This window comes from Atheta coriaria, unplaced genomic scaffold (genome assembly GCF_025399875.1).
Source record: "Atheta coriaria isolate IRGN ID8LTWV9N9 unplaced genomic scaffold, Caltech_Dcor_3.1 hic_scaffold_4_pilon, whole genome shotgun sequence".
NCBI classification, from domain to species: Eukaryota; Metazoa; Arthropoda; class Insecta; order Coleoptera; family Staphylinidae; genus Dalotia; species Dalotia coriaria.
Genome location: NW_027045446.1, coordinates 6,627,807 through 6,642,809, shown reverse-complemented (window position 1 = coordinate 6,642,809; position 15,003 = coordinate 6,627,807). Strand labels below are relative to the sequence as shown.

General features: G+C 37.3%; 1 protein-coding gene across 1 annotated transcript in view; it reads left to right on the top strand.

Moving 5' to 3' along the window:
* Window positions 1–411: 411 nt before the first annotated feature.
* Window positions 412–15,003, top strand: part of kuz (zinc-dependent metalloprotease kuz) — a 32,684-nt gene continuing 18,092 nt past the window's right edge. The window contains 1 exon segment of the mRNA XM_065300266.1: window positions 412–1,042. Coding sequence (XP_065156338.1) covers window positions 982–1,042 — 61 coding nt within the window. The 5' untranslated portion in view covers window positions 412–981.

Sequence of the window (15,003 nt, the reverse complement as noted above, 5' to 3'; positions counted from 1 at the left end):
TTAGTAATGACACAGGCAATAATAAACTCACCTTACATTGTGTGAAATGAGTAAAATTACTATGCATAACTTAAATAACAGTAAAAATTTAAATTGTTATGTTATGTTTAACATAACATTCATAATTCTAACCCATACTAAACCAAACTAAATAGTTTTGCATAGGAATCATTTTTATCGTCAAGTATCAAACATAAAATGAGTGTTTGTTTATTTAATGAGACATCATAATCTTATTTCATACAAAGTGTTACCGCAATTGTTTATAATCGAATTATTGTAAGTTATGAATTTCGACGCAAGATGGCTCCACACTGCGTAGAGAGTGAATAAAATTGCGAGTGTTGCGAGAAGATTCTTCGCTTTGTGCGCTTTGTGCCGATGCGTCGCCGACCACGAGTCGATGCGCTCGTTCTTGCTCGCGTTGATCGTTACGCGGCGCGCACAGCCGCACATTCGCCGCTGTTGTGTTCAACGTGCGGTGTGCGTGCGTCAACGTCGCTCGTCGCAGACATTACCAGCCGGCGGTCAGCAACAATCGCGAGGCATTCGTCCATCAATTCACGGGGTTGCGCCGCGAGTGTTAAGGAGATGTGTGAATAGTGCACGCGATTGAATCACCGCGTTAGAATTGAAGACGTGATTAACGCACGGAACACAACACATAACAAACGCATGCGCCCGCCTTCCATCCGCCAGAGCGCCAGACAAAGGTTCTTCGAGCGGAGCGCGTTCGCTGAAGGCACAGCAGTCAGCTGGATCAGATCAACACCATCGACACAGTGCGCGTTGGCGATGGTGTAGCGCTGCGGGTCTTTGCTTCGTTGTGGTGCGTGTTTGCAGGAGGGCGCGATTGTTTTATGTTTGTGGTCGCGGCGCCCTCGCTGTCCGCCGTGTGGTGGCCGTGCTGCGTTACATGAAGGCATCTTCGTCGCCAACGGCAACAGCAACAACACTGTGCACGCAAACGGATTATAGAAAATGGTTATTCGCTGTGGATTCATCGGTCTCGTCATATTTTTGGTTCCGTACATCGAAAGCGGTAAACAAAAAAATCTTCTTATCAACATTTGTTTATCTATCAACATTGCACATTGTATACTATTAAATATTGAACAAATAATGCGTCAACGGAATTTTCAAACTGCACGTTTATCTCTAATATTATCTGCGCTTTACTCTACGTGTTGTGTGGCATTGTCTTCTCGTATAGTAAATTATTCATAATTTTATTACACGCCTGGCCTGAACGTGCCCGACCTGTCGAGCGCACACTCAGCGAAATAAGATTTTCGACTGGCTATAATTTCATTCAATTTGCTCTCCGATTCTTTTGTCTCCGTTGCTTTTATTTCATTGTTTGTGTAAACACTGAACAGACTCAATGTTGTTTTTTATTCCACTCGAGGAGATGATTCAAAGGTGCACAGCTTTGTTTACGCAGATTGAACTTGGTATATCTATAGTGTGTGATTGATATTAATTCAAATATTTATTTTGTTGTTGAAAATTGAGTGCCCTTCATTTATATTCTGTATGTTTGCTTTATTTCGCATATTTTTACACGCGTTGAGTGATTTCCAATGTTCGTTTGTAGTTTATTGTCGGCTGGATATGAAATTACTCGCTTGTGCGTTGTTTTGTGCGTTCTGTACGCACAACATGCGAGAACACATCATAGCTAGCACAAGTAATAATCCTGACCAAGGCCAATTCATGAATCACGTTTTTCATATCTCTTGCAAGCTGCGTGTCAACGTCCTGTTCGCAGCAAGCGTTTCATTTGTATTCCGGCACCATCGGCAACAGAAGTACTAAAAAAGTATGATGGTACAGTCAAACGACTGCGATATGTAATTTACATTACAAAACATTACAAACATTTCGCCGGATTACATTCGGGCTACGTTTTAGTTGAAATTAATTTCATGACGCGTGGAACACTTTAAATTAGAGCTTTATTTAGAAAATTATAGATGGACCGGAAACTCTGACAAAAAAATGAATTTATTGAGGGAACTGATGATGATTGATGTGTGGCGGTTCATTTAGTCGGATTGAGCGGCAATTTAGCGTTTTAAAAATATCAATTGCAATGTTAAATCGCAAATTGATTACTGGCAAGTTTTTATATTGATTGGATCCAGTTTTTCTGCGAAAAGCAATCTTTAAAATTTCAGAATTAATAAAGAATAGTTGAATGTGTGGAAGTTCTAACAACATAACAATGTTTAATATAAAAATAAATCTTGACTTTCATCGATCTCAAGATAAAACAGACTAATGTATCTGCTGATAAAAATTTCAACATCAGAACAAATATTTTACATTTTTATTAATAAAACAACAAGAAATATCCGTAGAAAATCACAATATTAATATTACAAAGTTTATATTAAATTTCCTTTGTTGATATTCAACTTTATAAACGTTCTGGTTGCAGTTTTAACTGGTTACTACTTTCTGCCTTTGATAGTTTTGTTTTCTTTCTGTTTGGCTTCCACGTTATCTTCGGTTTTACCGATGAATATGCGTGCGAGTCGCCTGCAAGCCAGATTAATATTTATGACCTTCGAGAACTAGTTGCACTAGTTGCACTTACGCTGACCACACTATTCATATTCGCTTCCGCGCGTCCGCGTGTGATGCGTGCGTTTCATTGCCATCATCAGCGTGATCTTGCCCTCGATGAAGCACTCACTCTCAGCACCTTCGCCTTCAAGATCTCGTAGATTGTTCCACTCCACTTTTTCCACTTTTTTCCCCGGATGATTTTCTGTAATTCAGTACAGCTAAATATAGGTAATAATGTAACATATAATGCTAAATTATTTTTTATGCTTCCGTTACACTCTGTATGTTCTCTGTATGTTAATGTATGTGCAATTACAATTGCAAGTACGATCGCAAGATGTTTTAATCACCTCGTTTAGTCCTACTCTTGCTTTACGCCTTACCTAGTCGGCAATTAACAGATTGGAAAAGTTTGCCTACTTAGACGCACTTTCTTTTTATTACAAAAATACCTGTATATATCAAATGTGGGACACAGTTTCGATTTTAAATTTGCTCTAAAAGAACTCCATTAAACTTAGATTATTAATGTTTTTTGTAATTAGCTATGTTTAGATTTTTTTTCTTCTTTTAGTTTATTATGTTAACGCAAAACTTAAAGTTTTTATGTTTCGTGACCTTCCTCGGCCGAAGTCTTTGTCTGCCCATATTTAACTCTTTCGCCGTGTCGTGGCGTAATTAAATTAGCATATAATAACTATGCACTCATCAGATAATGTTTCATGCCACTTCGTGCACGTTACAGAAATAAACTCGAACGCTTCCTGCAGCTGCACAAGAGCGCCGAGTGCTTTGAAAGTGTTGCGAGCGCGGAAAACGCGACAAATTAAACACGACGATGACGTTGTAAAATTAGGTGATATTTACATATGTTTTGCGTATCATCATATACACGTAGGTTCGGGCTCATCAGAGAATACAGACGGAATTTCAAGGTACATTAAATACTAGCTGACCCGTACGGAGTTTGTACGGGAAAATAAAATTGTCCTTTCTAGTATTCTCCTTGCTATATCTCCATATTTTCTTATCTTTTAAACCTTCCCTAGACATTTACAAATATTTCAGTACCATAATTAGCTAAATCCATTCAGAAGTTCTCGAATTTTAGCGTAACTAACGAACAACAATTCATTCTTATATAGATTGATTGCGTTTTCGAGAAATAAAAAAATTAATACTAATATATGGTTATATATTCAATGGTGAAATACGTACACTTATTTAAGTTGTGAATAAGTCACTTATATCTATCTTGCATTTTATTTACTTTGCTTATCTGACTGGTTGATTATTGACAATAAATTGTATATTTTACTTTATCTACCTATTAAAACATTACCATTTTATGTATACGACACGTCACATCATGCTTTATCGTGTATGAAAACGAAATATAATCTTTTGAAGACATTGAGGTGCATTTACGAGTACAGGTCAAACGTTTTATAAATTTCGCAACGATTTTTTTGCTACCTGGCTCCGGTTTTTTGAGGTCACACTTCTAGGTATTCCTACTCTGCCTTTCCGCACAGCTGCTCCAAGCTCCAACCTCAGCCCCGACGTAAAACGCCAAGCCAAAGTGAAGAAGACATGCATGGGTCTATTGAAACTGGCTTTGCCTTTTCAATAATCAATACATACAGCGTCATTTCAGTGGCAGGCAAAAATGGGCCAGTGGTGTCTGAAAAATCTGGCATTCTGTACACCCGCCAGGTCGTTGTGATGTGGGCATTTCACCCTGATTCCGAGCACGACACGCTACGACAGATGTGTCTGGTATTAAAAATGTGCCCCGCACGGTTTTTCCTTTGCTATATTTTCACATTCCAAAATTTCTGGCACTCGTAACCATCAGACATCAATATCGAGATCGACATTCGATGATGGTTACGTTGAATGCCGCCCAGCTGAACTCTGACTCGCAAAGAGTAACGCCGCGCGGGTGCTGGCGACGGCGATGATTTCAATCGCATTTTTATTTTATTGCGCGCACCGCACGGCTTCGACACGTTTCAATGCTTGCGTATTGTGGTGCTTTTTTACAGTATTTCAGCGATGCGTTATCGTGCATGATGGCGTGCTCACTGTGCGCTGGAAATTATGGATTTCCGCTGGAAGTCGGGACATTCAACCGGCCACACCGTTCATATGCATTGTAATGCGTGTTTTTAATCACTTTAATTCGCTTGAATCACTGTTAGCACAATGTCATTTAATATTAGCGGACTAGAAATATTTTTGTGGCTACCAAATTCAATTGAATAAGTCTTTACAAATGGTGTTGAAATTTACGCCAGGAATCAATGACGGTTTTTTTTGCAATGTTCACGCAAAAAATCTCCTTTTTTGGTGTTGAAATATTTGCTTATGTTATTACCTACGATAAGCCATCTCGACGTGAGTCAATTTTCAACATGAGCTCACATTAAACGTGTTACTGCGTCTGAACAATAAAAACAAATCTAATTAAACTCGTACGACTAATCATCACAAAATTCGCTTCAATGCCAGCGAAGTTAGTGAAACGAAACATTCGGAATTTGAAATATTCTGATGAAGTATAAGAAAACACCGGCTTCTAGGCAATATCTACACATTCATTCACAATTTACGTATTTTATCATTACACATTTCTCTGTGATGCTTATTTGAATATTTTATTAATATCTACACGCTTCCACTGTTCCGAATTCAGCACAGACTCTGATTTTGTCTTTCGTGTCTTGATTCCTGCAATTCTTACAATCTATTTCTTTGTTTCCATCTTGAGAGTGGCACCGCAACGCTCGGATTTATTAGCGCTAAAATTTCACATCTTATGAGTCATTCTACGCCTGGGCTCTAGCCTAGCACAATGGAATATCAAGATTGTCAAACCGCTTCCTTTAAGTTTGAAATGTGGAAACGTTGAAAGTTTGTTAAACTCCGGAACGCAAACTATCGCCCCGGAAGAATAACGCACACCTTTCGGATGAGTTTCGAGATAGATTGCTGACATTCAATTTCATTTCATTTTGATATCCGACATCCAACAAATCCGGTTCCAACTTCTCGCGTTGCGAGTATTCTTTCTTCTACAACCGCGTTGAGGATGAGGAATTATTTGAGCGCGCAGTGTTCCATGCCATATCTTCCACTTCGACGTCGACTTCATTATTATTCATTATAAGGATTCGTGCGATTTAATCTCGACTATCTCGTCGTGCTGCTTGTGAATCGGGAGTTTTTATAATGAAATTGTGCCGTTCGTCGACGTATTTGATTGTTTTCATGTCTTCGTGCTGAATAAATTAACGTATTGTTATTACTTCTAACTAGACGTTATTAACTCGAGTATTTTTGTGCGTTCGGTATTTTGTTTTCAATGTTGATTTTGTTGGTTGGTTGGATTTCTACGTTTCGTGGGCGATTTAATTTGTGAACGTGAATTAGAATTTTACGCCTTTGATTCATTTTATGAGTTTTGTGAACTTGTAAGGCAACGACTGGAAAATGTCAAAATAAGTACATTTTAGAATTCGGAAAATATTATATCTGAATCAGTTTTTTGAGAGAACATTTCATTACTGGATTAAATTAAAGCTTCCATTATCTCTATTTAAAACGCTTGAAATTTAATTTCAAAATACAAATTGTTAAATATTTCAACACTAAACGATTCAATTTTTAATCACAGTTTAACATAACCGAATAAAATACGATTTTTGTTTAAGGAGTTTATTAATTAAACTTTAAGAAATGCGCATGCAATGCACTTTTCGTTTCTGCTGGTGGCTGTTGCTGTGTTTTTCGTATTTGTTTTATTTTTCCCAGTTGGCAAGTGCGGAATAGCGATTAACCTAGTGGCCTATATAGCGCAGAAGTTCACCGCCATAGAATATGCAATAGCAACGTGCTCTGGCGTTCCGGCAATTCGGACCCGGAGGATTCGCGGCTGCAATAAAACAAGCTCGGATTAAACTAAGAATTAAAGCAATAACTTTAACGATAGCCATTTGACTCGTCGCATCACCCAATGGGATTTACAATGCGAAATTTTCTTGTTTATATATTTATGTGAGCATTGTGCTCAAAAATACCAAAAATCAAAAACTTAGTATTCAGATTTAATTGTTCTCTCTGTTATTACGTGTGCCATACTTCTGTTTCAATGTTCTACTAATTATTATCATCCGCGATTGCATAAAACAGTGAACATTGAGTAAAACATGCAAAAGAGGTCGGCCGGAGAATAACAATTCGTTGTTTTCGCTTTTCTAACCAAGTGAGAGTGACTTACTTACATCGTAATTACATGTAGCTAGTTATTAGGTGAATGAATATCGTGCCATGATATGATATGTTGAGTAACTTAATTAATGTTGCTTTAATTAGGTCTTATAATATTATATATCTTGAGCTACGCGTATAATTACATTTTCTGCGTTTAAAAAATTGCCGTTTTGGCCTTAAATTGGTTCTACGAGTATATAGGGTAAATTTATTTCTGATTGTTTTATGAGTTGTTGAACTGTTTAATGCGCGTAATTGTACTAATATGTTTCTTTATTGTTACAGGTAAGCACGACTTTCCATTAGAATTACCTGCAGCACAGTTTAACAACAATTTAACTGATTGTTTGCTAATAAACAATAATCAAGGTGAACTATAAAGGAGAGTTTATGACTTTCTAGTTTTTATTTTATGAATTTATGAATAGAATTTTTGATACAATCATTTGTGTCATTTTTTTGATGGCCCTTTGATGAAACAAATTAGCTACAAAACAACTGAATTTCTTTTGTGCCTTAATTCGTCATTTTACGCCTTAATTTTCGTTCCGGTGAAATTATTTTGACATGATTTTTTGTTTGTTGACTCACACTGAAGCCTGAAAACTGAAATTGTAATTACGTCTGTCGGCGTTAATTACTATCATTAACGACTACTATCCTTCCATGCTTAAGTTGTGTTATTTTGTTTTTGCCTGATACCGTTTATGCTTTTGTTTGGCGCAAACAAATTCTAAACATTTTATTACCCATCAACGTTTTTGGTCGAGTTTCGCTCAAGTTTTGGGCGTGTAAGGTTGTATGTACAATTGTAAGCACGTCTTATTGCGGTTTCGCGTCGTGGTCAGATAGCAATTATTCGTCGCTCATTTCGAGCGTTGCGTTTGTTTGGCGGATTCGCTAACGACCGAAATGACAACAACCGGCGGCTGTGGAGTAGCACAAAGCAACGCGCTGATATTGTTAATTGCGAAATTTTGGCGTGGCGGAGAAAGACGCCGGACGCGACGATAATGCTCGAAAATGGAAACAATGGGAGCGTTTATTCGTTTCTCGCGCGAAACAATAAACAAGCATTGTGTAACGAGAACGAATGTTATTTTTCAGGTAAGCGACTACCAGTAACTACACTGTAGCGTTGAGTTTATGCAAAGTTTTATTAAAACAAGTCGTCAAACGGAAAAATAAATGCATAAATAAAGTAAATAAAATAAAATATTTACAAATATTCTCTGAATACGGAGAGTAATTGCATAAATAACGAGTTTATAATGTGTAGAATCCATTTACGGATCAAGCGTACAAATGATTCTATATTATGTATAAATGGAAAAAGTGGTGAAAATTGATGTTTGTTGCTCATTCACGCCCTAACCACCCAACGAATTTGGACGAAATTTTGCATAGAAATAGATTGGACTTTGGAATTGAACATAGGGTACTTTTGATAGCGAAATAAATATTTTAAGGGTGGTAAAGTAGGGGATGAAAATTTGTAGACGAAATTAATTGTAGTTTCAGGTGAAATAAGTTGAATTATAACTTATATACCTAACTTAATAAATTATTTGTTTACAGTCATTTTGTTATATGATTGTAGATTTATTTTCTTTATCTGCATGTATTAGATAAGTAATGATGACTCAACTTTTCTCCGAATGGTTAGTATTTTATTTATTAGAATCATTTTATTTGTGCTGCGATGTTCATATTCAATATTCACAGAAGCAGTGGGTAATATAACAATGTCTGCGCCGTAAGTTTCCTGTGGGCTATAAAGAAGCAGTATGTAATTTCAATCCTAATACAGATATTTACAGAACCGGAGACAGAAATAGTTAATAGCTTAATAACGAAATTGTGAGGCACTCGCAGCGCACTCGCTTATTTTCTTTGTTTCGTGTTTATCTTTAGTTATAGCATGTTGTGTTACTTTCGTATCTTGCTAGAGCTTTTGTGGTGTCTTTCTTTCGGAGCCACACACATGTTGCAAGAATATTATCTGGTATATTGTGTTTCATATGTTGCTTGAGCACGCATGTGGTCAATATGTCCACAGGCAGAAGCAGAAACGCATGTTGTATAGGAGGCACATTAGGAGAAAGGATTATTTATAAATATATAGCAATGATATGAAGCTATCTAGGGCGGTAAGTAGAGTATTATAGGCAGGAAGAATTAGAGGGATGTACTATATTTCAATTTAGGTAATGTTGTTGACACATGTATTATTGGACTAGACATATTTTGATCATTTATGATTTGTTAGATTTGTCTTCACCACTAATTGCAGTATAATTATTACAATATCAAAAAATTCAATTATAGTTATAACTAAATAATTGAATAAGAGAAGGCGCTAAAGTGCGTTATTAGCATTTTTCATTTCTTTAAAATAAAATTGCTAATCCTATTGATAAAGTCGACACATATTAGTTTTTCACAAGAAAGAAAAAAATACTTTTTTAAAAAAATTCCGTGGACATGATGGAGGCAAAGCTAGTATCACATGTTGTATTGAATATGCAAAAGTTAGTTTAGGGTCATACAACGAGTAGAGGGCAAACAGAAACAGCAGGCGAGCAATTGAAATGTGTGCGTTTTGAATCATCCTGAACTTTTGTATGCTCTGGTAACACCAGTACGATTACTACATCATAACTGCATGCAGCTGACGCATGGCGTCCAAGTGCTGCAGGGAAGGAAGTTGGTATTAATATTAATTAGTCGTTTTTTTTTCTGTGTATTTTCAAACACGCTCTTCACTAAGCCTCACTAAATAGAATGAGTCATTACTACAATATGATGAAGTGGTCATGAAGATAAGCACGCACAAATTTTTTGTGTTATTTTTCTATATCGTTGGTCTGCTTATAATAAATTTTCTGCATTCTCATGGCGACTGTACACTTTTTGTTGTATCGCGTTCGAAAGCGGAATAGTATGTTGATTTCATTCTCGTAATCGATTCGAATCGAGTTGCGGTGTGCATACTGCACGTTGCATGCCCATGGGCATAATGTACTCGTCCTCGCACTTGCATTCCTCTCACACTACGCTAAATGTGTGTGTGTGTCGGTTTGAGGACGAGGACGAGCACGAGGACAACATCGCCATGTTTGTTCAGTTTGTTCATTCGCTCCCGTTCGCGCCTCCTCTTCATTCTCTTCGTTATATTACCGCGCCAGCCGCACCTACACATTGGCATACATTCTGTACGCTTCGTCCTGCGGCACACGATGCTTGCGTTCGTGTCGAACATGCAAATGCAGGAAGTTGCATTTAGCCGTGACATGCATCGGGGCTGAACTTTTCTAATAAAATTACGCCCTACACAGGAAAACACCCACACACATTTAGAGTTGGATATGAGTACCTACAACATGGAGGGGGACAATTTCTATCAAATTTTTATTCGTTGCCATTTTGTGCAGACAGGAAATCAAAAAGAAAACTTGCAAGTTTTTAAAATTGAATCTTTTTAATTTGATTGGCGAAGCGACCTTCAAACATCAAAGGAAAACCCCACATTGATTTTGTTTTTATATTGCTGCTTGCTGGTATGATAATTTTAAGAAAATCTGTATCGTCACTCCCCCTCTACCGCCCCTGCCGTCAGGCGTAATTTATTTTTAAATTAAAGTTGTTGCAACTTAAATTACATGTACTCGGCGCTCCGGCCCGTGTCTTTTTTTGCGCCTGCTGGCTTCGTCGCGCTCAGTTTCATTATCCTGTTATCCAGTTTGCATACACTGTGCGCTTGCTCTTTACTCAACCCGTCTCACTTTTCATCAAATGAGCCCCCTCCTTTTTTATTTTCTCGCGTTTTTCATACGCGCGCCAGGCTTTTCTGGCGTTTCTTGGTGATTGCAGCGCTTTTTTCTATTTTCACGTCGTTTTCCGCGGCGTTATCCTGCGTTTGCAAACTGCTCGGGCATTTCTCTTCGTTTGTGCTCGGACGTTAGTCAATCGTCGTAATCAGGGCGCTTTAAATCATTCTGTTTACTTTCATTTACAGCTTCAATTACATTTGCGACTTTTTCTTTTCATATTTTGACCTCAGTGTTTCGTACAGGCTTAAATTCAAAGAAATTCTGTTTTGTGGTGGTGATAATGTTTATTTTAGATTTTTTTTTGGTTAACAAACATTAATTTAATCTAGAATAATGTTTTTGCAGTTTGCAGTTTTTCATTTACTGCCGGTTTGTTATTTTTGAATGCTTATAAACGTATAATTGTGTCGATCCTTCCGATGTGTTGTTTTTATCCGTACCCAGCAGTTCGGAAGCCGGCTGCGAAATCGGGAGTTAAAACCTTTTTTTCCTCCTGCAGGGTCCAAGCCAGAGATTATCCTTTCCACCCTACTGTGTATTTTCTTTTCGTGTCAGTGCGTTTTTCATTATAGTTTTTATACTTTCATTCACAGGAGGATTTGTTCAACTAAAAATATAACCTACATATGTACTGCTCATGTTGGTGGTATAAAAGGTGTTCATTGAAAATCAGTAATTTCTATTAGGTGCAATTTTTTGTTTTGTTTTCAACCTCGTTGGTTTTTGGTATAATCTTTTGGTTTTGCTGATCTTTAGTTGATTTTGATATGTTTATGACAACACTGGATACTGAATGGGCTCGTGGTTAGCACGTAAATTGCCAATTGCATAAAAGCATTGCACTCTGTATTTCCAGCTTCTGGGTAGTTTCAGTGGTAGAATGTGCGCCGCTTCGTCTATGTTTGTATAACAATTTCGGAATGAAATACTGCTCGTGCACTCGGGATTATATTGAAAATGAAACATTTGCGTAAAACACTGAGTGTTGATAATAACGACAGGCACAAAGCATTGTATTGAATTTTTATTGTCGTAAAATGGATTTTAATTGTGCTTGAAATGATTTTTATATTTTATTGCCTTCTATTGCTATTAGAGGTAACATGTTGTGACATATTTTTTATTTCTGCTCATTGTTTCAACATTCGGTCTGCAAATGAGCGGCGGCCAAGTTTTTCTGATGGTAGCACACTACCCAACCGCGTATTGCCATTTTACTTCTCATTTTTTTCCTAGGCGCTTTGTGCTTTGAGTTTTTATGTTTTTTGTTTTGCTGTTTGTTTAGTTTTTACACTCGGGCCGGCGGCGCTCGTATTTCGTGCATTTTCTGCAATTCGCGCATTTATTCGCGGCCGGATGCAGCGATGCGTTCCAAAAGGAAATTGTAAAAGTGCCATTTTTCATCACATTTATAGTTCAACGGGCGAGCTCGGCTTTCGGAACAGATTTACAAAGGACCACGCTAGAGCTTATCATCGGATTTAAACCGATTGTAAATTACATCAGCGTGTATTAAAGTGCAATTTTCGATAAATAATAAACATCCCTTTGTTTATTTCCAAATAAAACATATGTAAATTAATATTATAATTTTTTGACCAGGCCATAGTTATTACAATTAATTATATATATTATATTAATTTAGAGTTATCTGCTAATGGTTCATTTTTACCACATAGCTGAAACTGTGAAACTCGAATTTCTGAATTAAATTATATTACATTTTACATTTTATTTTCGCCTACGGGTGCATCACTGCCAGTTGAATGTTGATGCAATTACACTGGGGCGACGCAGCAAAACGGGAAAACGTACGAAATGCAATTAAAAATTTATTTAATTCTTGTTTTTCAAAAAATAACTCATTCTCTGTTTCTAATTATATTTTCACTTGCTTTTCATTGTACATGCACATATTATTTTCACAAAGTTTTAACAGGTACAGCTGTTATTTAACCCAAATAAACATGCGGTTCTTGTGATATTTCGCGTTTTTCGCACATTGCCCGAGGGAAATATGAAAATATGAGTTGTAACTAGTCGATATAAATATTATATGGCTTTGTATTGTAAACTTTTAGGAATTGCGAGTTAAATTCAACTAAGTCTTCACTATTTTCTGCTGTTATTTGCGCCAGGAGGATAAAACACGAAAATAAACGATATTAAATATAAAAGCTACAACAAAATAGTATACACATTGGCACAAGACGCATCCAGACATTTGTACCACCCGCGTTGCACCATTTTGTTTCTTTTCCCGCCGACAACTCATAAAAGGTGGAAGTAGAACTAAAGGTAAACTTAAAGACAACGCTAAAGAAACTGCCAGGTTCAGTCTAGACGGTCCTAAGACCCTGCTAGCTCATCTGCTTTTACTGCTCGCTGTACCTACGTACCGTTTGTGCTTTTGTGCATTACTTGTACTCTTAAGCTGAGTCTAGCGGCGTAACGACATCAATATTAGCGCTCGCGAGTGTCTAATGCTCGAAATATACGAAATACTCGTCGCGGATTCAACAAGATCTACGACCTCGGGCGTAGGTGCGAGAATTCAGGATTTCCAAGCGCCCGCCGCAAGTCTGGAAAAGCGGTTGCGGGTTTCGGAGAAAAATGTACGGTTAGTAACCTTTGCAGCGTGCAAAAAACAGACCAGGGCGTGTTTAATAGTTTTTCATGAATTCTGAAGCAAGGTTTTTTGTGGTTGCTGCAGGTGGAGTGCAAGTACTCTTTGTGTTTAATTTAATGATCGAGGAAAAGCTATCAGAGTAAAAAATTGAGTAGACAGGGAACAAAAACATCGAAAAGTTTTAACTACCTTTGTTTTCTTAAGCTCATTGTTGGAAAGAATATTCAACTAGGAAAATGAGAATTGAACAAAACATTTGTTTTGAGTTTGTTGTAGGGTTTATATAAAAAGAAGAAAACGGTTTTTTTCTATCACTTAGTCTGAAATGCAATCATTCGAAACTGTAACTTAAAAGTGAAGTTTCTGCCCGTGTTGTCCTTTTGCTATTTCATTCTGTTTGGGTTCGTGGATTCCTGAAAGACGCAAGCGGCGACACAAAGAGGTCGAGCGCTCGCAGCGCTGCAGCGCGTCATGTTTGGGTGTCGCTGCCGCCCCTTTCTCTTCTCTGCCTCCACCACAGCGTCGTGCACGTGTGCGTCCTGCCGCAATCGATACGGCGCTCAGCTGAGCGCGCCACGCACAAAGGGTCACAAACGTTCGCCAACTCTCGCAAACTTTCGTCTTTCGTCTTGTACAATCACGAAATTCAACCAACGTTTTCGTCTCTTCTCGCTTCTGTTCGAGTTTCAGCTTGAAGTTCTGTATGTAGGTGCAATGTGCTCGTGTGACTTTGGTGATGATCATCCCTCTGTACGCATCGGACACATGCACACGTGCAACATGAGCTTGGTGTGGTCCAAGCGCGGTTCATTGTTCCGCAGCGTGTGTCAGTGGAGGCAGTGGCGGCGGACAAAGAGATTATTATTTCGTGTTTATTCACCTGTACACAACATGAGGACGGCATCGTTGCTGTTTTAAAGGCACACAAAAGCGAGAAAATAAACACTGCACACGTGGCTGCGGACGACAACTTTTAAAATAACATAAAACAATACGAAACACATCAAAAGCTTCGACCAAATAAATTGCAAAAGGCGTTAAAAGTGAAAGAAAAATGTTTTTAATTAAAAACACCACAAATTATCAGGAATTTTGCGAAAGCAAATATTTATCTTCGAAAATGAAGACGGGGAAGCTTTAATTTGAACAAATGCTATTTTTTAAGGATATTGCAGTGATATAGACGTGGACTTTTACTACAATTTCTGGTCGAATAATCTTTCGTTTCTTTAAAACTATATTATTGATAAATACTAGTTTATTTGGATGGATGCACTTTTGATAGGAAGTTGCTTTGGATTATTTGTCCTCGCAACATAGTTCTTGCAACTGTTGATGCTACGGAGGTATGAGTAACTAATGTACAACCTTGATCTCTAGAATGAAGAAACCGAACCCACTTTAACTTGAGATGTTTGTCATAAGGTACCTACTTATTATTCTTAGCAAATTAGTAGTAATCTTCTTTATTTTGCAATTTATTGCAAATAATTACTTTCATTTATGCAATTTGGAGCAAGGAACAACTAATATTCCATGAAATACAATTTGTATTTTGTGTTGCCAATCAATATTGATTTGACCATAACTTTATAAACTGGAAAACGATTTCGAAGAATCTTGAATATTTTTATTTTTATTAGAAATTTATAAATCAAATTGATCATAAATGATTTTTCCTCAATCGTCGTT